The sequence below is a fragment of the Fundulus heteroclitus genome, chromosome 9 (genome assembly GCF_011125445.2).
Source record: "Fundulus heteroclitus isolate FHET01 chromosome 9, MU-UCD_Fhet_4.1, whole genome shotgun sequence".
Classification (NCBI taxonomy): domain Eukaryota; kingdom Metazoa; phylum Chordata; class Actinopteri; order Cyprinodontiformes; family Fundulidae; genus Fundulus; species Fundulus heteroclitus.
In genome coordinates this window covers 8580249-8607771 of record NC_046369.1, presented here as the reverse complement: position 1 = coordinate 8607771, position 27523 = coordinate 8580249, and the positions used below count along the sequence as shown (strand labels likewise).

General features: G+C 41.9%; 1 protein-coding gene across 2 annotated transcripts in view; it reads right to left on the bottom strand.

The window, feature by feature from the left end:
- Positions 1 to 3126: 3126 nt before the first annotated feature.
- Positions 3127 to 27523, bottom strand: part of ano8b (anoctamin 8b) — a 59296-nt gene continuing 34899 nt past the window's right edge. The window contains exons 4-20 of one of the 2 annotated variants that reach the window (XM_012881431.3): positions 22829 to 22967; positions 22602 to 22698; positions 22357 to 22473; positions 21680 to 21807; positions 21425 to 21586; positions 21187 to 21339; positions 20185 to 20311; positions 20029 to 20084; positions 19872 to 19946; positions 19561 to 19695; positions 15463 to 15710; positions 14358 to 14517; positions 13854 to 14276; positions 11762 to 11953; positions 11508 to 11639; positions 8223 to 8333; positions 3127 to 6483 (exon numbers count right to left, since the gene is read on the bottom strand). In XM_012881431.3, coding sequence (XP_012736885.2) covers positions 5707 to 6483; positions 8223 to 8333; positions 11508 to 11639; positions 11762 to 11953; positions 13854 to 14276; positions 14358 to 14517; positions 15463 to 15710; positions 19561 to 19695; positions 19872 to 19946; positions 20029 to 20084; positions 20185 to 20311; positions 21187 to 21339; positions 21425 to 21586; positions 21680 to 21807; positions 22357 to 22473; positions 22602 to 22698; positions 22829 to 22967 — 3232 coding nt within the window. In that variant the 3' untranslated portion in view covers positions 3127 to 5706. The remainder of the gene's footprint in view (positions 6484 to 8222; positions 8334 to 11507; positions 11640 to 11761; positions 11954 to 13853; positions 14277 to 14357; positions 14518 to 15462; positions 15711 to 19560; positions 19696 to 19871; positions 19947 to 20028; positions 20085 to 20184; positions 20312 to 21186; positions 21340 to 21424; positions 21587 to 21679; positions 21808 to 22356; positions 22474 to 22601; positions 22699 to 22828; positions 22968 to 27523) is intronic. The other variant, XM_012881432.3, reaches the window with a different exon arrangement.

The window sequence follows — 27523 nt, the reverse complement described above, 5'->3', positions numbered from 1 at the left end:
GCAGTGCTTGAAGAGTGTGTCAGATTAATCCAGATGTGCATTAACCTGTCAGAGATTACCAAAATATGACATTATCTGGGCTTTCCAAATAGTATAAAGGGCATAATAAACTTAGTGTATACTCATTATGGGGGATCCCAGGGTATTTCCAGACCAGATGGGATATATTGATATAGACACCATGGGGACATCCTGATCAGATGCCTAAACCACCTCAATTGGCTCCTTTTGATGCATAGAAGCAGTGACTCTACTTTGAGCTTCTGACCCTATCACTAAGGCTGAGCCTGGCCACCCTCCAGGGAAGCTCGTTTCGGCCACTTGTACCTGGGATCTCATTTTTTCGGTCATGATTTATTTAGCAAATAGAAATAACTGGTAATCCAAACAGACCTAAGATACAAGTAGAAGAAGATTATAATTTAAGGTGAAGAAGTTCAAGGGATTCAAGGTTTTTTACCAGACATTAGTTGTGTGTTCCATCAACGTCCTTTAATGCAAATTTTGAAGTATCACATTAGAACAAGTTGATGAAAATGGCAAAATTCAAAATAGTTCATTTCACAAATAAAGGTTTTTTAAGCTCACTTGAGGTGGTTTCTTACTTTTTTTGAAAAACAGTAAATGCGTTAAAGTGGAGATGGAAACACAAAAATCAGCCCATTCATTAAAGCCCCGCTCCATTACTGATCTGTGGTAGTTAACTAGTTAGCAACCCCTACATCCTGTTTATTACAGCCAACGTATGACCACATTACGTTGTGCGTCGCCTGCTTAATTCGCTACAAACCAGTAAATGGAAACTTTTTCCTTTTCACGATATTTTAAAAGTTCACTAAAAATTCACACAAAGATGGGATGAAAACTCAGCTAACGTAATCTACTGCAGGTAAGATGTTTTTTTTAAAGGCAATCTCTCCACAGAACCCCACTTAAGAAAACCTCAATTGTCCCTTCAACCTGACAAGCTTTATTTGTAAATGAAGTTGAATTGTTTTGGCAAAACAAACTCCACACATGAAGCGCATTTGAAAAGAGTTTTATTAACTATTCTTTTCATATTTTACAAAAATATGACAAAATAAATTAAAAGAAATAAATAATCCCATTTCCCAGTATTTTTCTTTAAAAGATCAGTTTTTTTTTTGTCCCCCTCTTGTACATTGGAAGAGCATCTGATGTCGTGTCAGTGAGGCTTCAATGAAAGCGTCTTTGCTTTGAGGTTCAGCTCGGGTTTCAACGAAGACGTTCACACCCGAATCAAAACCCAGAAGTTGATGCATTCGATAAATCCACTTGGTGCCCTCCCTCGCACTGATTACCTATTGGATCGACTGCAGTAAAAGTTGAGGTTTCCTCAGAGGGATGGCTGCACTCGGCCCAATAAGACAGATGCTGCTGTTACCGATCAAAGCCTGTTTCTATAACTGAGGCTGATCAAAATCCCTCCCTGTTCCTAATGGTTTCCAGCTGCCTTGAATATCTAATTAAGAGAACTTTTTTTTTTTTTTGGATATTTTTTTCCTGGAAATTGTGGAAATGAACTCATAAAAAAACGTGACTCGTGTTTAATGTGATGTAAAAGCTTCAGCAAACAGCCCTATCCCAGCCTTCTGGTCCTTTAAAGCACATTTCTACATGATGATGATGATGATGATGATGATTAAGGGACGCTAATGCATCGTGATGTTCTTCATCCCTGAAATCCAAATGCAGCAAACTGGGAAGTTTTTATTTTTTTTTTTATGAGACTGAGCTCAGCTACATAACATCTACATCTTGTTTACATGTCGTTGCGCTGATTCTCTCTAGCGATTTATGTCCCAGCCTTTGAACAAAACACACATAAGCACATAATATATTCCTCTCATCCTGGGAATACCTAATCTACGTTTATAATGAAGAGTGTCCAGAGAAATGAAAGCGAACACACTTGTACCGACAGTTAAATGATGTTACAACATGATTCATCCTGTTTTGTCTGTATTGCATTTAATCTTTTTTTTTAATTTATTTACCTAAAACTGGTCTGAAAAAAAGGCAGACGCAACAAAAACTACAAAAGACAGATAATTGAAACGGGTACAGTGAAGATTCTCCACATTAAAAATAAGGAGTGTGGAGGGGAGTGGATAACGGAGCCAGAACTAAACGTAGGTGATGTCGATCTACAGTATCAGCTTCCACTCAGTGTTATTGCCAAGATCCTTGCTGGAGGTGAAAGTGTGTAAATGCATAGTTAATGTTTCCATCTCTTAACCCACAGAACAGTTCAGTGGCCTCTGAAACATGTAAATTGCGTGTTAAACAGTATGATGATGCATTTTCCATTTAGAAGCAGAGCCAGAGACTCGACCCGTGTTGCTGTACTCTGAGGCCCACAGACCGGCAGGTAAATGGTAATTTTTTAGAAGCTGGCTCCACAATCTGCAGACCACGCAGAACTGAAATAATGACTTGATGGGTGTAAGATGATGGGTCTATGTGAAAAAACCTGATATCAGATTACACAAACAACATTACAGCAAATTTGCTTAAGATTTGACAGGAGTTTTGGTTGCTGGCCGCAGTTTTAAGAACTATCTTTGAGCCTGATCTTCAATGTTGGGATTATGCACTGCAAAAAGGGAACTAAAAGTAAGCAAAACGTTCTTAAAATCTTTATATTTTTACTTGATTTGAGCAGCTAAATAAGACTATTTGCCAATGGAATGAGTATTTCTACCCCTAAAACAAGATAATTAGACATCCAGCACTTGAAATAAGATGATGGAGATTAATTGTTCTCATTATAAGTGCAAAAATCTTATTCCATTGACAAATAGTCTGATTTACCAGCTCAAAGCAATGGAAAATGCACTAATTTCAAGAGGATTTATCTACTTTTAGTTCCCTTTTTGCAGTGTGCAGAAAGACCAACTAAACCAACAAACGGCGTAGGTCTCCAACATGACTGGGTAATTTATAATTATTTTTATGACTTTTCTCCTCTCATTCATTTGTTTTTGTGTCTAAATTGGCTGTAGAATACTGTACAACCTAGGTTAAAATCATTATCCTAAAAAAATACTATTTATGGTAAAAAAAAAAAAAAGAAATCCATAAAAGATGCACATAGTAAAGGAGAATGAAAAAAGTACAGTATATTCAAAACAAGTGGTCAATGTCCAACAATCAAACAGCTGCTATGAGCAGAGATAAAATAAAATACAGCATCCTCCACACCTATTGGCACAGTGTCAAAAGCCTTAAAACAAATTCAGCTTTTATTGCTGTAGTTAAAATCTCACATGTAGAAAATTGTACAAATAAAATCACACCGGTCGACCCCTGTAACATTCCCCTAAAATATAAATGAGTTTGACTCCACTTATTAAATCACTGCCATTTGATCTGTAATTAGCAATAAACAACTTGTTTATATGGGGGATAAATGTGATGTAACACATAGGTCTGTTTTTCTTAGCCACTTGGCTGGACGGACAAACCAAGTTTATCGCTCCACTATGCAAAGTGAAGGCGATGATAAGGGAAGTAAAAAAAATCTCCTTACTTAGAAAACTTAATCTTTCAAGTCTCCATAACAGGAATTATCGGGTCTGTCAGGAAAAAAAGACTCTTTCCCACGATCACTATATAAGTGTGCTGAGTTTTAATTGGCACCGTGTGTTTTGGTCAAAACCTTTCAGCAATGTACAGTCTAGTTGGGTTTGGAGTGAAAGAATATATGAGGAAAAAACACCTCATTCTCCACTATTAGGCACAGTGGAGGATCTGTGATGCTGTGGGGCGTCTTGCTTCTAAAGGCCTTGGGAGAATTGTTAGTTTGGTTTTGTAAACTCTGAAATACCACAAAATACTTGTGGTTTCTGCCAGATAACCAAACAACTGTTGTCAGCAAGAGAGTAAGTAGGAGAGTGGCTAAATCCACACAGATTTGGTCGATCAGATACAAAATCAGCTTTGTTCCATGGCCATCTCTGTCTCAAGAGCTAAAGCCTAATGGAAAACTGCCCTGGGAGCTGACAAGGAGAGGAACCAGGACACTGGAGAACATATATGGTGCAAAGATAATTAGTTAATGTACCTAATGAAATATTTTTAAGCTTTAAAGAAGCAATAAGTAAGATATTTACTGTAAAATCAACCTAAATCATTCTTATTTATCGCCTGGGATGGAAGTAGCATTCCTCGGTCCTCTCCAACCACGTCTGAGTCACATTTTTCTCATTTCAAACATAGAGGTAAGGTCTGGAACTACCTTGGTGTTTACTTCCTGGTTCCTGAGCCAATCGCATGAGAGTTCCCAGGGTTCCCAACACAGAGCGCAGCATTTGGTGTTTTATTTTGGCAAAAGAGAAGCAGCCTGCTAACATGGAAGCCAGTAAGAGAATCAGACCAGACGTAGAGGAGAATACATCATAGACCTGTCCTGTGTAAGTAACAATTCAGTGGAGTTTCTACCGGGTCTCCATGAGTGGGTATTGTGTATGTGTTGTTCCCATTTTAACCACTAGGTGTCATTATTACTTGTTCCTTAAACTGTGGGATGATTCTACTTTGATAAAAGATACATTCATTTTAAGGCTTCTTCACATCTTTATCATGGGAGCCAATAAGTGTGAAGGATGCAGGAGATGCTTTCTGTGTTTTAGGGGAAAAAAAAATAATCTTTTTTGCATAACATCATGAATCAGACTGGAGTTGAGCTTGTCGTCAGGTCGCTGGGGTTTGGTGCAACTTTCTTCTGTTTACCTCTGGACTCATTTTGCCAAGTCTGACTGGAGTGTTGGAAACAAAGCGCCATCTGGGTTTACACGGCACTCTACGGGCTTGGATGGAGAGCAGCTTGCAACAGGCATCCATGCTCCACTTTCTCAAACATCACCTTCATCCGCTGCCTCCCCCCCCAATCGTCTGTTTAAATTTCTCCAGGGAACAATACTGGTACGGGCAATTTGACTTGCTAAGCTCTTTACTTTGTTTAGTTTTTTTTAATGGTACAGAACGGGAAGGAAGCTGAACGCTCAGACATCACCTCTGCTTTCAAAATAAAGCTGGTGATTTATCAGGGAGGACAGATTTTGCGTCGTGACCGTCGAGAAATATTAAAACACTGACTGATATTGCTTTTCCGTTTTTCTGCTTCATTAAAAAAAGAGGAGGGCCCCAAAAATTTCTCACAATAAAAAAAAAAAAAGAGATCAAATGTTTACTTGTGTTGAGAAGGATGGAGTCTGGAAATCTTTCCATCTTTGTTTTTAATCCATATCCTTCACAACGGGCTGATTTTTTTTTTTTCTTTTTCATGTGAGGCCACCAAGATGCTTACAATTTCTGACTAAAGGAAACCAGGAAACATAGCTCTCTGCTTTAAAGGCTTAAAATAGTCGAAACGCAGCTCATGCATTTCTTTACGTATTGCAGACAAGGAAGAATTTGAGTGAGTGTGTTGTAGTCGGTCGTGACAGAAGGGCTTCGCGTCTGTCGTACGAAGCCAGATTATTTTTTTTTGTCTCTGCAAGAAAGCAGGCCGGAACAACAGTCACCTTTCATCGGGATTCAGCTTTTTTTTCCCCTTTCTGCTTCCAGTACCTCCGCGCAACGGCTTATAAAAAGCACAAAAGGTACGTCAGGCCCTTTCTCACAGCGAGCGCATCAACTCTGCTTCACATGTAGTTTTCTCCCCCCCCCCCCGTTGAGACGCTAGATTTTAGAAGCGGCCGGGTCCGAGTCTGTGTGATGTCCGTTCTCAGAGCCCTCTCCCGGGGGCGAAGGGATCTCGTCGGGAACGCCGTTCAAGTCGGACCGGGAGGCTTGTCTTTCCGACGTCTGCGACGACGAGCCGTCTCCGGGTCTGGGCGGCGGAGCCCCGTTCACGCACGTTCCCCCTTCCGATTTGCCAAAGTTGAACAGTTTTCCAGGGTTGAAGGCCTTACTGGGTGACTGAGAACGCTCCTGAGAGCTGCTACCTGATGATGATGAAGATGACGATGACGCCGCCGCGGCATTAGTGGCGCCTGCTGCGGAGGAGGAGGAGGAGGAGGAGGCGGCCGCTCCTTCCTTCCTGTTCTCGGGCGACTTGAGGAACTTGAAGCTGAGGAACCCGGGTAGTTTGGGCTCGCTGCCGGTGGGCGACTGAGGAGAACGGGCTCCACCGGAGAACTTGCTCTGCAGCGGGATGATCTGCTTCAGCTTCATCACGTTATTATTGGCCAACAGGGAGCTGGGTCTCTTGGGTTTCTCGGAACCGCTGGCCGCTCCTCCTCCTCCTCCTCCTCCTCCGCCGCCGCCGCCGCCTCCAGAACGAGATTTGCTCCCGTGATTCTTGTCGTGGTGATGATCCCCGGAGGAGTCGCCTTTGCTGTCATCGCGCTCCCTCTCCCTGCGCGCCATATGCTCCGCCTGCCGCTGCCTCTCCTCTTCCTCCCTCTTCCTCCTCTGCAGCTGCTGGTAATGCTGCTGCGCCTGCCGCTCATGCTTCTGCAGAGGAAGGGGGTGAAAAAAAACTCACATTAGGTGTTTACTAGGATCAGCACTGACTCTGCTAACCATTCCAGTATTGCTCTGCTCCCCCATCTACCAGATCGCCTCACTGCAGGAAGAAGTGTCCACTGCAGATTTTTCCTCTAAATGTTGAGCTGCAGAGCTTTTCGCTCTCGTAACTTAAAACAAATCAGGTGTAAAATAAACAGCCTGGTTTCTCAGGTTAGCTCTGAGAAATCTTCCCATCCATCCATCCATCCATCCATCCATCCATCCAACCATCCATCCATCCATCCATCCAGTCATCCATCCATCCATCCAACCAACCACCCACCCATCCATCCATCCATCCATCCATCCATCCAGTCATCCATCCATCCATCCATCCAGCCATTCATCCATCCATCCATCCATCCAACCATCCATCCATCCATCCATCTATCCATCCATCCAGTCATCCACCCACCCACCCATCCATCCATCCATCCATCCATCCATCCATCCATCCATCCATCCATCCATCCATCCATCCATCCATCCAGCCAGCCATCCAGTCATCCATCCATCCATCCATCCAGTCATCCATCCATCCATCCATCATCCATCCATCCATCCATCCATCCATCCATCCATCCATCCATCCATCTATCCATCCATCCAGTCATCCACCCACCGACCCACCCATCCAGTCATCCACCCACCCACCCACCCATCCATCCATCCATCCATCCATCCATTTTAATAGAAGCAAAATAATATCTGGTTTTCAAGTTGTATTACTGGGCTTCTATAGAGGCGCAGTTGGTACCAATGCTATTTTAGGCGGACAACAGGGCAGGTTAATCTCTTCCCATTTTTGACTGAAGGATTGAACAGAGCTCTCAGAAATGATGGGATTCAGTTTATTAAGCTAACCCTTCTTTTTCCACAACCTCATGCATGGCCTTTCTGCTGCCTTGGTCTTTCGGTTGTTCACAGAACTGCTGGATTTACTCTGAGATGGAATTAGGTTGATTCTGGTAATTATTTAGGTAACTTCTGTAGGCAGCAGGTTGCACTGCATTTTATTTGGCTTTAATAAAGTAAAAGGAACTGAATATGAAACCAAGCCACGGTACTTATTCTTTTGTGAAAAAAAAAAAAAAAAATGAAAAGAAGGAAAACTATAAAAACCTACATGATTGCTTCCCTTTTACTTCTCAATATGCACTACTTTGTGTTGTTTTAAAGACATTATGGTATATGGCTGCCAGATAAAAATGTGGAACGGTTCAAAGTAATCATATAAATAAAAGCTTTTGCAAGGCCCAGTATGTAGTCTCTTCAGCAAGTCTTAGGGTTCTTCTAATGTCCCTGTGTTGGGATCTCATTCTTCAGGTCATGATCCATATCTTGTGACCATACCTGGAGTTATAGTTGGGCTGGTAAAGCAAGAACTTTGCTTTTAAGCTAAGCTTCTCCTTCACCGTCACAAACAGGAGCCGGGCCCACAATACTGCCAAAGATGCGTCAGAGGAAGAAGCAGCCCTGCAGGTAGTGATCTATATTATTTTTGTTGAGACCCTGAGGTTCCCCAACCCAACACCCTCATCTTCATTAATACGCATCAAGATCCTGTCCTTGACAAACAGGGTCGGAGACAAAGGGCAGCCCTGATTGAGTCCATACAAAGACCAAACAGCACTTAAAAACATCCCGGACGCCCTGGCTCTCCCAACAACAGCTTCCTACTTTACCTTAAAGGCCTCCCGACGCTGGTAATCCAGTTTCGCCATCTCCTCTTTGACCCATGTAGGGACGTCAGGAATGGCCACATGGATGATGTACTTCAGCAGGATGGCAAAATGCTGAAAGAGACAGGTGGAAAGGACATTTGGAACAAATAAAAAAAAAGAAAGACAGTGTAATTAATGTGCGTTCTTCTAAGATAAGATAAGAATGATTCAAAATAACGAAATGTTCTTAAACTAATTCCTGCACCAAAACCTGCGAGCTGTGAAATCGTCCTTCTGGTTACGCCTGACTTCTTAATCGGGCCAGGACAGAGCTGCAAGCTGTTTGTGCCTTTCAGATACAAACCCAGCTGACCCATCTAAAATTAAAAAATACTGGCTGGAGCAGCAGCACAGGATGCATTTAAGTCACTCGTTTATCAGAGCAAGTCCCTTATATATTATGTCTAAAAAAGTAATGACTTTAAAACTTTGTTGATTGGTTTATATGTAAAATTAATTTATATTCTTTAAAGTGGGAATGTGACTTGATTGAACGGATGGAAAACGTGAAGAAACATCCAGGTAAATGCATTAAAACCTTTTTTGTTGTTCTTTTTGTAGATATACATTAAGCCAGAGAGGTCAGAAAATGCATTTTACCTCAATAATAGGTGTAAATCTGGTTTAAAACGGTATTTGTTGTTTTGTTTTTATGACAAGGAGGAAGATATCAGGATCACTTCTTTTTTAGGGATTCAGGTCGGCTGCTGCTGAACGACAAGAGAGTCGTTTAGCAGCCGATAAATGCAATTAGAAGGTTATGGGTTCAGTTCCAGCTTCCTCCACCACATGTCAATGCGTCAATGAGCAAGGCACATAACCACATGAGTGTTAAAAGTGTGACAGCTGGAGATAGGCGCCAGCACCCCTCGCGACCCCACCAGGGATAAGCGTGTAGGAAAATGGATGGAAGGATGGATGTTAAAGGTGTGACTGGATGAATGTGGCTCCAGTGTAAAAGCGCTTTGCGTGGTAGATATGACAAACCGTGCCATTTAAGTTCAGCCCATACACTAACAGTCCAACTAATAAATGTAGATCAGAGTTGAGCGTCGAACTCCAGTCCTAGAGAGCCGCTATCCTGCAGCTTTAAGTTGCATCCCTCCAACACGCTTAAATCAAATTAACAACTATATAAACTAAAATAACTGTAAGGGATTTTAGAATACAACTTACATTTTTACTAAAGTAAATTCACATTTAATCAATTGCATTTTAAATAATTATAAAGTATAAACATATAGACTCAATCCTATTTACTGGGTTTCCTTAGATAGAAAACGTTTTAACCAACCTGTCTGGATGATTGAATTAAACTGGCTTTGTAAAGAGCCTTGAGATGACGCGTTGTGGATTGGTGCTACATGAATGAAACTGAACTGAACTGAATGGTTAGGCACCAGGCATCTGCAGAGCTGAAAGACGCGCTGAAGAGGGAATTCAGCCGTTTGCTTCAGCTGTGTTGGAGAAGGGTTGCAATTAAATGCTGCAGCTAGAAGCTCTTGAGGACTGGAGTTGGCCTCCTCTGGTGTAGAATAATACATTTTAAAAGCTCATGTGTACAAAATAGCAAGAGTTTATTATTCCGTGTGCCGTCTTGCAGAACTGGCTCTCTAGAGTCTCTGCTTTTTAAGCCACTGATGCTTCCTCTGCATGTAGCATTAAATAATGGGATGAGGCTGCTTACGATCTGCAATTTTACAGCAGGACCTAACTCTATCACACGCACTGAGCCACCAAAGCTCACCTAATCCTACAATACAACACGTTACAGGGAAAAGACCAAAAATGTACAGCATTAGAGAGTGTTGGCTTTTCAGATAACACCAGGACTTTATTTGGTTTTGTAAAAGAGTTTCAATGATGACTTGTTGACTGATGTCCCCACATTCTCTAAGTTCTTAATGGCCCTTTCAACCACAACGTGATTCATGAATCATAAAAGGACACATTTCAAAGAGTCGAATCAGAGTTAGCGAACCGTGTTTTCTCACATTAAATTTCTAAACCCCTTAGATCTGTGATTCCCAAGTTTTCACTATCCAAACCACAAGCTAAGAGCAGAAGAGACCCAGAACCAAATCTAAGCAATTTAAATACACAAACACTGTATATTAACAGCGTCTTATCAGTTTTACCTCAACTTAGTTATCAGGATGTTTTCTTGTCTGAACCTGCAGGACCTACAGGTCTTCTGCACGCAAAATAGGAATTTCTAACACTTAGAAAACAATGTCAAATATATGTTGCTTTTCCAACAATCCTTTTGCATAATACTGTCTGTGTGCAGTAATCTTGTGATGAATATATGCAGTATTTGCAACATTGTGCAGGCTTTAGGCATCGCCCTGCAGACATCAGAATTGCAAAACGTGTTGCACTTTTGTTTTTAGCTTAGCTTTTTTCTGAGGCTTTCCTAGACAAAAATATATATTTTTGAGTCCATGTTTGAATTAGCATTCAGTTTAAGAACATTTGATCAACTAATTTTACATTATCGGCAACCTTTTTACTTATCAGTTTGTCCATTTTTGCTAATGCATTTATGTATGTGTATGTGTTTCATTTCCTTGTTTAATGTGTTTAATGAATCATTTTTCCTTTTTTATTAATTTCTTTTTCTTTTGCTAGTGTTCAAACTTTTGGAATTTAAGTGTTCTGATTTAACGAATTTTATTAATTATTTCTTATTTTCTTTAGCATTTTCTGACAGATAAATTATTAAAAAAGATGTGTATTTGACGCTTTGGATAGGCTATTTTTTCCTTGTTTTTGGGACGTGGGGAACAAGTTTTTGATCTTATAATGCCTTTTGTGAAAGGTGTTCTATAAATAAATTTCATCTTTAAAGTGCAACTGCAAAAATGTATTATCAGTAATATTAGCAATAGTTTTTCATATTTTTTAGAATCGTCCCACAACTTGGCTTTTCTACACCCCACAACTGGGAAATTTGGAACAATGATAATTAAACATGTGTGGTGCATGTTAAAGATTTAATTGGCAAAGTACCGAATTTCTGTATAACAAAATATAAAAAGTAGAATTGAAAAGAATGAGTTGAGCTGCGCTTTGCCATATATTCCTCCATAGCGTTGCTGGTAGAATAATACTGGAAAAAAAAAACAGATGAGCCTCGAGCCAAAAGCACTGAAATAGTTGCTAATTTTAAAAAAAATGTGCAGAAGATTAAAAACCTATTTGGAAGTAAAAAAAAATAGATTTTAACGTGGAGGGGTGTGATACCTCGAGGATGACGATAGAGATGATGGCCATCTCAGGACTGAGCCAAGGGAAGAGGCGTTGCAGCTGACCGCACTGACCAATCAGGTAACAGTTCACTATGATGGCGATCAGGCCCATGCCTTCCATCGCCGTCTGAGGGGAGAAAATAAAACCCTCAGCCCTGTTATTTCTGGAAGCTTTTTATTCAAGTTCTGCACAATTTGCAAGTTAAAAGTCCCTGTTAGATTAACCTCATTGCTCTGAATGAGTCTCACCTGCCACTGGCCGATGCTCTCCACCCGGACTCCAAAAGGCCTCTGCAGCCCTGTGCACAGCTTAAAGGCGTCACTGCGGATCTCAATGATGTTGTTGATGAGCGCACACATGGCAGCCAGAGGAAAGGCCGAGGAGAAGAGAACCACGTAGCCAAACTGGACAAACATCTCTTGATAGTCCTGGAAGGTGTCCTGTAAAACAGACATGGTCAAACTTTCACCTTTTAATGTGCTGCAGAAATAAAGTTCTGAGTGACAAAGTGCATATTTAAATTAATAAAACGCTCATTAGGGCTGCACTGTTGCCTTGCAGAAAGAAGGTTTTTCTGCACCAAGTTTGCAAACATAGGTTCTCTCTGGGTACGCCGGCTTCTTTCCACAGTCCAAAAACATGACTGTTAGGTTAATTAGTCTCTCCAAATTGAACTTACTAATGAGTGTGTGTGGCAATGGCACCAGCCCTCCGCACAGATAAATTATAGAAATATAAATATATGTCTGCAGTGGAATGATTTAAGGCAAACTAGTTTTTACAAAAACATATTTTGTTAGCAAGAACTATAACTAAAGCGAGAAAAAGTTAATCAATGTTGATGAACTGTCTTTGTAGTTAAGAGCCTGCAGCAATGGGTGAAAAATGAGCTAAAGTTTAAAAGTGGTCTTTTAATAATAAGGACAAATGGGGATATTTTCCTGTGTTTAAAATGTCCAAAAACTGTGTTCAGGTGGGTAAAAAGGGAAGTACCCGAGTCATTTCATCACTGCATCTAATACACGGCCAGTGCTGTGAGCTTATGTGTTCAGAGAAACAGCACAGGTTTTTTTTTTCTTTTAGTATTTTCTTAAATTAAATCAATTGTGTGATTTTATGTTTTTATCTTGTTCCATACCATCAACTTGACAGGAACTACAGATGAAAATTAGTCTCTATGGCTAAATTTGGCACAGTTGCACAATAGACTGAAACACTCTTGATTAATGTGCACTGCTCCTTTTTAATCACTGAAATAAATCATAAAACCGAAGTAAAGGCAGCTTTGTTTAAATCCTACCACACACTGCTTTATACAGGCCATCTTGCAGTCATTCTACAAAAGAAATCTGACATGCACAGGATGCATGTTGCATGCACTGAAACCTAGAGAACCCTACTTAAAATAGCCAGAAGGGGGCGTGCCAGTCAGCTATAATTACTTTCATTGAGGATTTTGGGCATTTAAAGCTTCAAAGAGCCATGATGTTTAACTTTATTTAATGTCTGGATGGAAACATAAACAGTGATATTACTTAAATAACAAACCATACTGTGGTACTCATGAACACCGAGAGGGCACTGGTTTGACTTTTTTAATATGTTGTCTTTAATATCGTTGTATACATCATTATTTATGGTTTTGCTTGGTAACAAATCTTGAATTTAATTATACATTTTCCCCAAATTCTCTAGACTGTTGTTGTTGTTAAATTTAGTGAAAAAGCTGTGATTCATTTACACAAACTGGTTAATTTACAGTGTAGCACAATTATGCTTCCTGTTCAGTTTATCTTGTGAGGATGCAAGTTGGAGAAAACAAAAATATTACGGTATCTGAAATGAAAGGGGTGTTGCTTATCTCCAATGGAACGAGTATTTCGACCCCTAAAATAAGATAATTAGACATCCTGCACTTGAAATAAGATGATGGAGATGAATTGTTCCTATTTTAGTGCAAAAACCTTATTCCATTGGCAAATCGTCTAATTTACCTGCTCAAATCAAGGACAGATACACTCATTTTAAGAAAATATTACTTATTTTTAGTTCCATTTTTGCAGTGTAGGCGAGCGGCCCTATACATGCTCATGTCTGATAGATTTCTGGGTTTTATTGCAGGGCCTGAAACTTGGCTGCTTTTTTTTTTTCATACTGTGTTTTTGCACTTTTGAGGGTCTCCTCCAGGAATGTTTGTTCTTGTTTTTTTCCACGGATGTCTTTGATGTGTGTGTTGTGTGTTAGAGGTGAATTCTGAGCTGGTGTCTCACCAAAATTTCATTATGGTTACACAATGACAGTAAAGACCGGCGATTCTTGCCCCTACAGAGTTGCTCTTACAGCGTATGTCTGCATGCAGCTCTCCATCTCCGCCTGTGTGAGCGTGGTGCTCTCCGTCTCTTCCGGAGGATCCATCCACGACTCCCTTTTGCTCTTAGGCTCCGTCCTCTCCGCGCTCCTCTCCACGCTCTGGCCTCTCCTTCTGTGACGCAGTGACGTGCCGCTCTCAGAGGCAGCGGGCGGCGAGGCAGCGTTGCCTGCAGCAGCTGCAGCAGCAGCAGCAGCAGCAGCAGCAGCAGCGTTAAGACCCTCGGCGCCGCCCCCTCCCGGGTCTTTCACGTCATGGATCCCATTGTCGTCGTCATCGTCGCACATTTCAAACACGGAGGCAGGATCCATTCCTTTCTCCACCATGGTGGGGCTCCCTTCTTCCAGGAAGCTGTTTTCCACGGGGGCTCCACCGCAGGCCGGCCTCCTATCCACCTTCAGAAACAACACAACAGCTGCTGCTGTTATTTTTGCTCTCACGTCAAGTTAAAGTTCAACGGACGCACGGCGCTGCACCTTCTCTATGAAGCTGACTTTCCTCAGCTTCAGGCCGCAGTCAATCACGTTCTCCTCCTCCGTCTCTCCTTCGCTGAACCTCCCGCTGTCGGCCTCGTCCCGCTCCCCTCCCTCCTCCTCATCGGGCACTCCACATCCGCCGTTCAGACACTTCTTCTCCCTGCGTGGAGTTAAATGGCTGGTTTACGTGTCAGGCAAACCCGAGAGTGTAAGCAGCCGCTTCTCCAAACCGTCTGACAGGCATGAATCATAACAGCATGCGGCACACAAACAATGGCAGAGGAAGATGAAGTGAGCCCCGTGCAGATGTGTTTGAACACTGCGAGAGTGAACGATTGGTGTCAGTCGCTCCTCGGCACGCTACGCTTTCATTTAAAGGCATACTATGCAACATTTTTCAGTTAATTAATGTGTTCCATACCGATTTGGATGATTAAATGAGTCATTTCAGGTCGAACAAAGGTTTTCTCGGCCACCCTGGTGGTCTGTGGGGGAAATACCGCACTTGCAATTGCAGGAGCCCTCGGCCCGCACCCACAGAAGTCTCGCTTTACGGCGAGAACTGCATGTGTTTTTGCCCTGCCATTCACTATATGCACGCGCGAAAGCAACAACAAAGAAACACGTGTTAACGTCAAATAAACATGCAAGCATATCGAGTTTTATTATTATTATTATAATCTTTTTTTTTTTTATGTTGGCGAGACGCTACCGCGGCAAGGCGGCGGCGGCTGCGGCTTGGCGAGGCGGTGGCGGTAGCGTCTTGCCAACATAAAAAAAAAAAATAATAATAATAATAATAAAACTGGCGAGGCGGTGGTGGCCGCCTCGCCAACATAGCGCTGCGGGAAGCTTGATGTTCATACCTTCACTGTGTTAGTCATTGTTTGTACCGCCGTTTTTTCCACTTTTCGTTGCGTTCGTCTGTCTGCTAAGCTCAAAACAACCGCGCCTGGCTTGACGGAGAAACCAGAACAGCTGAGCATCTTTACTACAGTGCACTTTTACTTTCGCCCTCTGGGGGGAGCATCGCTGGAAAATCAACCCCGGTTGCATAGTATACCTTTAAAAGCTAATCTTATGCGTTTTTTTTGATGAAAACGACCTTCGTTCTGGCTGCCCCGCTCCAGCTCTGGTGCCCCTCAGCCCGAGTCCAGGCACGTTCTGGTCCGAGGGAGAGGCCTGGACCTTCCCGGCCGCCAGCCGGCCGTATTTGAGCAGCACGGAGAGCAGCAGGTCCCACACGGCTCTCAGCGAGAGCTCCCCCAGCTTGTGGCGCTCGTACAGGTAAGGCTGCAGAACCTCCTTCACGTTCTGAAGGAACTGGCGGATGATGAGCAGGGTGGCCAGCATCTGGCGGGGAGAGGACGAGAGTTGGTTTACACTGAGAGAGAGAGCAAAACAGGAAATAAATTGAGTTTCCAAGGCGTTAGACGGAGGCGAGCGCTTTAGAGGAAAAGACAAAGACACCACCCCAGTTAGGAAAACTCGTCCAATCTAAAATCCATCAAAAGGCAATTAATGAAGCACATTTTCCCCTTGAGAAAATCACAGGAAGAAGAGAAAATATACAGAGCCGGAGAGAAACCTACGTACATACAGTCAAAGGCTTGAATGTCATTCATTTTATTCTTTTAATTTTAAACAACTCTCCATTTAGAGTTTTATTTTTTAGTTTTTACAATAGAAAATTTTTTAGTTTCATAGAAATAATGTTTCTTTTAGTTTCTTGATCCCAACCCAGATATGAAAAAACTTATCAAAGCTGTATAATAGGCATCATTTACATGCAGGGCCAATTCGGGACCCACATGGGTTGGAAATTGTCTCAAAAATTGGTCCCAGATGATACAGTACGGTCGGCGTGTTACACAAAGTTCTCATGTCCATTGGGATTACAAATCTAAATGCAGAGCAACTCTGGGCGGAAAATGGGACTCATCTGGGTCCCAGTTGTGATGAACAACATGAGCAGATGTTTTTCTACCCATCTGAGACCCAACTAATACCTACACATGTTGGCCAACTGGGTTTCCAGATATGGCTTGTATTTCAGAACTCACTGAATAAGATCCATATGGGGCCCACATACAAGAATGACCTTCCCTCCATCCAGGACGGACACATGTCTAGGGTCAGGAAAATGGCAGCTGACATCTCTGCAGACCCGACACATCCCGCAGACAAACCGTTCAGGTTTTTACCTTCAGGTCGGCGCTAAAGGAAGGTATTTGTAAAAACCAGCCGCCACAGAGCCAGTTTCCTCCCCCAGGCTGTCAGGCTGTCTCTGATGAATACGATGAAAACCTCACAGCCTGAGGTGTCAGCTACACCGCTGTGAAATAGAATAAGCATATTTGCACTCTTGCAGCCTCCATATTTTTCTTTTCTTTAGGCATTACAAAAAAAAAAAAAAAAAAGCCCACACATCTACCGCTGTTTATATATTTATACCTAATGCCTGTACGCTGTGAGAGACAAGCTTCTCAACTGTGCGCGTTCACGACCGAATAAGCCCTCCAAAGTTAAAACTCAAACTGCTACAATCTGGCCAGTGATGAGTGTTTCATTCATGTAATTCACAATAATATATAAAGGGAAAGTTTAGGGTACAGAAACAGGCTCAAACTGCCTCGATGGTAACGTTTTCAGGGCAGCTGCTGAGGAACGCAAATAAATAAAGCCGCAATAAATTCCTGACAGGACTTGGATGCAATGTTCTGTCTAGTTTCTAGGAAACTGAGAAAAGGAGCTCCAGAAATCCCTGTTACCTGCTGAAACAGTCGGTACGGACACCAGTGAGCCACATTCAAACTTCAGGGTTAAACTAAAGTCAAAGAGCTGACTAAGGGGTTGCATTTTCCACTTTTTTTAAATAATCTTTTACTTTATAGCTTTCTGTTGAGCATTAGTCACATTAAATAATGCTTTTGTCTTATTTTACTTTCTGCTTACTGGCTCTGGCGCATAAACTGCTTGATCGAATATAGCTCAGCAAATATTTGAATGATGTGGACCGTAGCGGGAGGATGAAGGAAATCTATTCAACTCGCCGATATCCAGAACCCGGCTGAGGAAGCAACAGTACCTGACAGACTGTGAGAAGCTGGAGTACGGTTATTAAAAATGCAAAAGAAACATGATTCGCTCCAAGATAGAAAGAAAAGTCCCAAAAGCCCTCACGCAGATAAGGGAAGAAGGCTGGAAATATAAGAATACAAGAAGAGTTGCAACACAGAGGGATACACCGAGACATCGGCTTGATCTGACCGGCCAGTTGGAAGCTCAAAAATCCAATTTTTTTCTCACTAATGAACACATCGCTACCAGGTGGCTGAGTAAAGAAGCTACGGTTAAGTTCAAAATTATTCATACCCCTAGATAATTTTGATCAAAAAGGAAAAGAGACGAGCGTCTCACAAAAAATAAAACTATGCAAAAGGAGTAGAAAATTTGAAAAAATTAATTATTTCTATTACATTTGAACAAGAAAAATTTATTTATACTCTTCCCAATAATAAAAAATATATATTTTCACAACAACGATCAAACCCTTGGGGCGACGCTGGCACAGAGGTTAGGGAGTTTGTCCTGTAATTGGTGAGTTGTTGGTTCAATCCCCACTCTGACTGTCTTTGTCAGTGTGTCCTTGGGCAAGACTCATTGCCTGCTGCCAGTGGTCAGAGGCCCTGGTGGTGCCGGTGTATGGCGCCTCTGTCAGCCAGCCCAGAGCAGCTGTAGCTACTAACATAGCTCACCACCGTCAGGGTGTGAATGTGTGAATGACTAAACTGTAGTGTGAAGTGCTTTGGAGGTCATCAAGACTAGCTAAAAGCGCTATACAAGCCATTTTACCTTGTTATAATGGCTTACCAGTGTTTTGTATATTTCGTGCTGTATTCATAAATCTTTGGCAATGAGGTTAGAAGGCCTCCTTGCCATCACCCTAAATTTTGAGGTTCCATCCTCCGATACCTTGATATTACTTTGAGTCAAAATAAACATGTTGGTAAAATGAAAATATTATTGTAAACCTGGATATGCCCGGAGTATTAATTTCGGGTTTAAATGAAGCCGTTTTCAGTATTAGGGAGATGTTTGAAACAAATTCTGAGGCAGTAAGGAAATGTTAGAGGCGATTTAAAGGAAAACGTTGTTCCTTGGACGTCCTCTGAAGTTCATTCAGGCTGTGAGACAGTGAGAGAGAGCAAGACTTTAATCAGACAACAGTAAGGCTGGATTGTGTTTTCTCTTCAGCTTTCTGACTGTCAGACAAGGCTAGATTAGGAAATACTGGCAGTATTTTGTGATGTCAGGGTTATTGATCAGTTATCAGACATCAGAGGTATGGACCTACGTTCTCCAGTGAATACACACCGAGAGTAGTAATGCCAGCTTGGCTTACGGCGCTAATCACGCAAACATTTTCACAAACGGCAGGTGAAAATATCAACACCTTAATAATTTTGTCTCAATACCTGACTGCTCATGACAGGAGAGATAAAAATGTTTTTAATACTGGTGAAGATTCTCAGTCATCCAGGTCATGGTCATTCCAAAAAAAGTTAAAACAAAGCAACTGGACTTGTTTTTCGTAGTTGAAGATGTTTCGCTTCCTCTCCAGGAAGCTTTCTCAATTCAAAAAGTCTGGAGTAATGTGGAGTACCAAGCTTTATACTACTGCCTAACAAAGGCCTTGTAATGGCTTAGATAACATGAAAATTCAACCGAAACAGGTCCACCCCTTAGTAATGGGCGGTCGTTAAAGACATTAAGCCAGCAGATTGAACCGAAACTGGTCCACTCCTCTGTAACGAGGAGTTAAAGCTTGTTACTCCACATTACCCCAGACTTTTTGAATTGAGAAAGCTTCCTGGAGAGGAAGCGAAGTGTCTTCTACTACGGAAAACAAGTCCAGTTGCTTTGTTTTTACTTTTTTTTTTTAATGTTTTGAATGTGTTTTTTACATTATAATTTTTAAATAGAAATTGGAATTAGCTAAAATCGGTACCAAGAAGCTTTACAACAACCGACGTTCAGATATCAGACCCACACTTGTAAATGTTGCACCTCTAGCACCAAAGCCATCCCCGCACCAACAGGCACACCAGAACAAAGCAGAGGTGATGCAGTGGCAATGCAGAGCAATGACAGAGAGACAAAATGGACCTTCAGTCCCAGCCAGGCTTAACAGGAGTCATACTTTAGACCTGAGCAAAGCCCTGAAGAACCAGGGCACAGACACCATAATCATCTGGATCTTGAAGAAGATGTAAGGCAGCAGATTTTCCCGGATCTGCCGCTGCAGACTCCGCAACAGAGACAACACCAGCAGCATCTTCCGCACACAGACAAACACGGATGGATGGGTTGGATGAGTGGGCATGGCCGTCGGTGCGAGAAGACAGACACAGCAAAGCGTTTAGGGGACAAAATGATGCTAACGCCATGTAAGCCTGTGTAATGTTCAAGGGCAAATATGACGGAAATAAAATGCTTCAGGTCGTTGCCTACCTCCTTCAGACGCTCCATGTCTTTGAGGTAGAATCCGATGTAAAAAAGGCTGAGATATGAATTTACAAACTGAAACTGCAAGAAGAAGAAAGAAAAGGTGAGCGCAAGCGGGTTAAGTACTACATGGAAAAATAGTGTATTGAGAAAATCCACTCACAAGAACCATTTTGATGATGAGATTTTTCTCATAGGCACTCTGGAGTCTGTAGTTTTCTGCAGAAATATAAAAAAACGGAGGAGCAGAACGCGTTTAAAGGTCAGAAAGCATAGATGACAGTAGTTGTGTTGGGGTGAACAGGATCTGGACTCTCACCCATGTCGTTGAGCCAGCAGGCGATTTTCCTGTACACCTCGTCACATGCACTCACAGTGATAGCAAGCATGATTTCAGGGATAAAGCGGGCCAGCCGAGGCATTTCCTTGATCCCCATCACAAACTCCTGCAGGACACAAACACTTTTATGACGTATACTGTATAAAAATTAAAGAAAAAATAAAAACAAAATGCAGCTTTAACCTAAAGCTGCACCATTTTAGTGACTTTTCTTCCTATTCCCTTCAAACCTTAAATTAACCTACTTGAGCACCTTTCACTTCCACATTTTTCCTTCCACTTAACTTTCTACTGATATGTTTAGAGGCAGCACTTTTCAGCTGTCAAGTCAGCTGTCATCACCAACATCATGTTGTCTTCTGTACAAACATTATTTTATTTTCATCCTGTGTAATCTAATTTTCTGAGAAATTAGTATTTTTGTCGTTTTCGTTTACTATAAGCCATATAGCTGTCAACCTTAACTGAAATATATCAGTCAGGATGTAATGATTCTTTATGAATTATACTTTTTAAACTAAATTACTGAAATAAACAAGCTTTTCATTGACAGTGCAATTAATTCATAAAGCGATTCTAGCATTTTGCAGTTTAAGTAATCAGATGTATCATATTTGCTGAGCTATATTCGATTAGGTTATTTTTTGATAAGACACAATGACAATTTAAATTATTGCAAGAGGAAATTAACCATGAAATAACCATGCATTACTTTAACATGTATTAGCTTTCAGTTTTACTCACTGAATATCACTGTCAAATATTTAATTAATGAAATATATAGATAGCTACAGGTAAATTATTTCTAATTTTGTTATAATTTTTTATCTATATCTAAAATGTTGACCCATTTGGCCCTCAGTGCACTTGCATTCCCACATCCAGCTTCAAATCCAATTACAAAAATAATAATAATAATAATTACATTTTAATAAAAATGTGTAGTTTTGAAGGAGCAGGAGACTCTAAATAAAAGCGGACCTGCAGCTCAAAGCAGATGAGCATGACGAGGAAGACGAAGCAGAGGCAGAGGATACAGATGGGCAGGCTGACCAGCCACCTGAACACACGCCTGCGCCACGCAGGGTAGTAAAACTCCTCACATCCCGTTATGGGGCTGCAGCGTTTCACCCCCTGCACACAGAGAGCGTTGAACAACACAAAACGGGAGAGAGATGCCAAGGAAAGTTGAGAAGAGTGACATTCTGCCCCCCCTCACCCTGAACTGCGGCCGCGGCTCCTCCAGGGATTTGGAGGGCGTGTCCAGCGTTCCCCATTTGTACGCCAGCTCTGCGCCCCTCCTCTTCCACCGTTCCAGGAACAGAGTGGCCCAAACCACGTTGAACAGCGCGAACACCACGCAGCAGATGTCACGGCTCGTCTGGGAAACACAAACACGCACATGTCTCTGGCAGGGAACAGGCGGTGGTGTCTTCCCGTTAATAATTCAGACCACTGAATGTGGTTTTCTCACCTGATCCGACTCTGTGAGCATCCATAGCACAAAGCCGATCACAGCGGGATATAACATGGAGGTGGTGTAGAAACCCAGCCAGGCGAAATACATCGCAATCTTCACCCCAAAGTAGTCACAGATATCATCTGTAAAAAAAGAGGGAAAGAACAAGCTGCAACATGAACATAAACGCTGCAATAACTCTAATAAACCAGTCCAGCATATTTTCTATTTTACATTTGGAGAATTTATGCAAACATCTTGCTTCATTTCCCTAACTCCTCTCTTCTGGATGGATGGATGGATGGATGGATGGATGGATGGATGGATGGATGGATGGATGGATGGATGGATGGATGGATGGATGAATGAATGGATGGATGGATGGATTTAGGGATGGATGGCTGGATGTGTGGATGGATTTATGGATGAATGGATGGATGGATGGATGGATGGATTTATGGATGGATGGATGAATGGATGGATGAATGGATGGATGGATGGATGGATGGATGGATGGATGGATGGATGGATGGATGGATGGATGGATGGATGGATGGATGGATGAATGAATGGATGGATGGATTTAGGGATGGATGGCTGGATGTGTGTATGGATGAATGGATGAATGGATGGATGGATGGATGGATGGATGAATGGATGGATGGATGATGGATGGATGGATGGATACTGACCTAGAGGCTGTTTCTCACAGACAGCCTGGACCCAGGATTTCATCAGCTGGCTGAGGATCCTCTGCTCATGGAGAGGAAACACCTGCTGGATCACACCTCTGGCTTTCAACTCTGGAACTGCAGAGAGACAGTGAGAAACTGTCAGAGACATCAGGAAACACAAAAGAGGTGCAGACACAAAAAACAAAGAACAAGGAAAAGCATCAATCTCCCACAGCCTAAACCCACTAACAGTCTCAGCTTACTGATTGGCTGGCCCTCCAGGAAGTTGATATTATGAAGAACCTCGCCCTGCTTGGCACGCAGATTGTCCAGCCAGTACTTTATGATGCTTTGTCTCTCCTGCAACAAGAGAAAAACCACAAGTATGAGGCCGTGAACTTCCTTTACACATGCCTATGGTGTGTGTGTGTGTGTGTGTGTGTGTGTGTGTGTGTGTGTGTGTGTGTGTGTGTGTGTGTGTGTGCCCGACCTGTGAGGTGAAGAAGCACAGCTCGCTCTCAATGTTCTCGTAGATGTAGTCCTCCTCGCAGGAGAAGCTCCGCGCTCCTCCACCAAACTCAGGCTTCACCCCCTTCCTCAGTCCCATCTCCTCAGCGCCTCGCAGCAAGCTGCAACGACAGGAATGCAGCTTTACTCCTTCGCTCCATCTTTCAGGTCCGTGGCGTGACTTGGCAGAGCACTCGCTCTCATCTCAATCTGCTCCTTTTGTTGCCGACTGCCTGCACGTCCCACCGCACTCACACACTGTAGCGACCCTCAAGCTGCTGCAACAAAACGCGTAGGCGAGGGGCGCGGGACTACGAGCGATCTCGTAGTAACAGCAAAGCAGGACGGTTTCCTCCCCGCTAAGAAAAACCAACAATTATTTCAGCTATTCTTGCTGTTATATCCATTTTATCCACATAAAAAAAACGTTTCGCCAAGGCCGCCTTCGTACTACGGAAGCAAAATGGACTCTGCAGGATCTTGGAGAGGTCTTCTGGCCTGCGACAACAATGCGGTGTACCTCTGTGGTGAAATTGTGTTGCTGTCAGGATATCTGGGTCCCTGTGCTGCCTGAGGGTGCCTGGTAGGGCTGAACAATTTTGGAAAATAATCTAATTGCAATTTTTTTTTCTAAATATTGTGATTTAATGCGATTTTTTTTTTTCCAGTTTAATTTATCATTACATACAACAAATCAATTTGTTTCCTCACCATGTGGATTAGTTGCTAAAAGACCCGCAGCATCTAAACTCGGTGCAGAAATGATTGCGTTCTGCCTACAATATATTTAAACCAAAATTGCAATTTTGACTTTTCTCTGCATTAACCACAAGCAACAAAAATGGCCTCTAAATAAAGATGTTTGTAAACAAGGACTATTTTAAACATGAAGTTTTAATGTTTCTATTGATCAGAATAATATTCAAGAGAACAGTTTTTAATTGAATTGGACATCAATCCTTGTTGAACATAAAGTGCAACCAACAAGCAAGTCTATGTATTAAACTGATTGACCAGAACTTAATGCTTTGTATGATTATACAAACTCTAAAACAAGTAATAAAATTAGATTATCTCACTGCTGCAACTGTCTTCCCTTCCATGTGGAGGCAAACCCACTTTAAACATTTTACCGACACCTAATTCCCTAATTGTTACATAGCCAAAAATTGCAGACCTCTGCGATTTGGAAATAGTTTTTTTTTAATCACAATTATATTGAAAATGCGATTAATTGTTCAGCCCTAGTGCCTGGTAGCAGCACTGGTAGCTTATCCAGGATATAGGTTGTTTAACAGAGATTTTGCCACGATTATGACCCCTTTATGCAGACACACACACGGGCCTGCACTGAGAAATTCATGGCAACCAAAAAGATCTTCACGAGCAGTTTCAATAAACTATCTCTGGTCTCAAAGCTCAGCAGTGTGAAGTACTAATTAAAGTATGCTACTGATAAGCTGATGCAAGTCCTGATGGCGTCGCCTTCAGGCTGAAACTGATGGTTTGGGTGCAGAAACTCTGCTGATCGTGAGGAAACATCGTAATTCAGATGTAAAACCAGAAGAGATCGCCTTTTTATAAGATGACCATAAAAAGCAATGAAGAACTAAGAGTTCTGTAATTATGCTGTAATTAGCTTCACACTAATTCGAGGTTTCCTAAAATATGTCGCCTTTTAGGGGTGTTCATTCAAATTCAATTCAAAAATACTTTATTGATCCAGAAGGGAAATTAAATGTCTAACCTCATATCAATCCAAACTCTTCAGATGGATTATTGTAGATAGTGATGGCTGATGTAACGGTCTGTGTTGCAGCGAATTTGTCTCATGAAGAGGATGGTCAGGTTTGTCCATAATTTTCTTGATTTTATAAAGAATATTTCTTGGATCCAGGTACTTACAGATTCACTTCTATACAGAAAGCCCCTGCTATTATCGTCAGATGTCACTTTATACATTCCATATTAATTAATACTGTATATTCTTCAGTGATGGTAACAAGGCGTTGCTTTTTTGTACCTGTAATACTTTATCGGCTGGTTTTACTGTTCTCTTTATATCTCTCTTTGCAGGTGAAGAAGCAGACTCCGAGGATGTTGTATCGTTTTCTCCTTTTTCTCTCCTCTTTCTCTTTCACCTTTTCTCCTTTTTTCTCTTTTCTACCTTCTTGTTTCAGTGTCCATTTAACATGAAATATTCCCGGCATAAATTATAATACATCTTTTTGCATATATAAATCAAGCGGAGCACTATAGCGAAAGCGGTACTGCTCTGCTTGTGAAAGTAAAATCTGTTGGGGTCTTTTTGGCATCAAGACAATAATTCTTATTGTCACATTGCCAGCACATTAACATTGACAGGACACAAAAAAATAAGTAAATAAATAAACAAATAAAGAATCTTTCTTTGCATTATCATCTCCACAGTCGTCCCTAGAACAGAACCAGACGTCTTTATGTGGTGGTTGAGCCTTTTTAGGTCCCTGGCTCTGATGCTGCTGCCCCAATAGATGACGGCAGAAGAGACGACGCTCTCACCAACAGACTTATAGGAGATCTGGTGACGGCAGAATTATGACCTCCAGCATGAAGGAGGCGTAAACCGCTCTCTCTGTTTTTTCCTGGTTTGCTTCAATCAGCTGGATTCCCCTGTAAAAAGGGGAAGTTTCTGCCCCTCCAGCGCGGCCAGTCCTCCATTAAATCCGCTGATGACCAGGTGTGGATGGAATAAAAAAAAAAGAGCTGACACTGTTTCTACATGCTTCGCCATGCAAATCTGTTCTGGCTGGTTTTGCATGTTGCGCTGGTGTAGTGTCTCTCTGGTGTAAGGTGGGACAAAAGCAAACGTCTAAGAAGGCTGCGCTCTGCTGTGATCACATTTCAGGAATGTTTTTTTTTTTCATATTTTACTTATTTTAATGTTGTCTGCATATCAGATTTGTATGTAGCACTTCCTTATATTCTTTATTTCAATTTGTCAAGTGGAACTATCACCACACCATGCCATAACAGCTTTATTTCTTAGAGCTCTTTAAACACCTACAGGAAGTGCTGTACACAGAATAAATTAAACATCAGTCACATAGTAATATTTATAATAATATTAAAATAAATCAGCCCAGTATTATATTGACAACAGGAACAAAGTAAAACCAAAAGAGATTTCTTTCCCTAAATCCCTTCATCTAAACCGATTCACGCACACTTTAAAACTGCTTTCCTCCCTGTCTGAGTTTTAACCTCTTGTTTGCCTCTCTACGCGTCTTTCATCTCTTCTTCGTGTCCTTCCTCGGGGCCTTAAGCTGAAGTTGTGCTGATAATACATCACGGCTCTTCCTCTTTTCCCTGGAGGCTATCAGCTTCCCTCGCTCTCCTCTGTACATGTATATTTATTCTTTATGCAAGCATATGGGAGCACAGCTTAGGTGGGCTTGTAACATCCATCTATCATGCAATTGCGTGTCGCTGCAGAGGCGGCACAATAAAGTCCTGACAGCCCAGTGATGGATGACAGTAGAAACGTAAGGTGTGGGCTGCTGCATCATTGCAGAATGCTGTAAAGTGAGCATAACTATCTCAATAAAAAGGCTGTATCTACTTAAACTAAATGTTTAGTACACTTTAAGGCTCATTCAGACATCTGCAGCCCCAGCCGTGGCCAGGAAACTACAACTTAGATACTCCCCTATCATTTAATCTGAATCTTTTAGGCTGTATCCCCTGGTGCAGAGAGACCTGGATTGAGTTAAAGTTAATCGTGGACAAAGGTAACCTTGTAAAGGAGCTGAACACAGCTGAGGAAGGCCATTGCTGCTAAAGCTTATGCTAATTTAGCAAATGCCTCTCAGACATAAAATGTGTAACAATAAATCTCAGCAGAACTGGGCAGCATGCTGTAAAGTGCACAGTCAGAGAAGAGCAATGAGTAACAAATGCTGTGTCAGGGAAGAGGAACGGGATATTTCTGTTATACAAAGTCATTGAGGAGGAGACGGTGTGTTTTTTTTTTATTTTTTTGCTGGATTTGTTTTTAAAGTAATGGCAGATTTTGTAAAAAATAAAAGCTTTAAAACCGTGAAGCAGCGTTTCCAGCTGTTCACATCCTGAACTTATAAATATAAATTCACAGCGTTTTATCTATCCTTATATCCATCTATCCATCTGTTCATCCATCCATCAATACAAGCAACTATCCATCCATCCATCCATCCCTTCATCTGTCCATCCATCCATCCATCCATCAATACAAGCAACTATCCATCCATCCATCCATCCATCTATACAAGCAACTATCCATCCATCCATCCATCCATCCCTTCATCCGTCCATCCATCCATCCATCCATCCATCCATCCATCCATCCATCCATCTATACAAGCAACTATCCATCCATCCCTTCATCTGTCCATCCATCCATCCATCCATCCATCCATCCATCCATCCATCCATCCATCCATCCATCCATCCCTTCATCTGTCCATCCATCCATCCATCCATCCATCCATCCATCTATACAAGCAACTATCCATCCATCCATCCCTTCATCTGCCCATCATCCATCCATCTATACAAGCAACTATCTATCTATCCATCCATCCATCCATCCATCCATCCCTTCATCCATCCATCCATCAATCCATCCATCCATCTATACAAGCAACTATCCATCCATCCA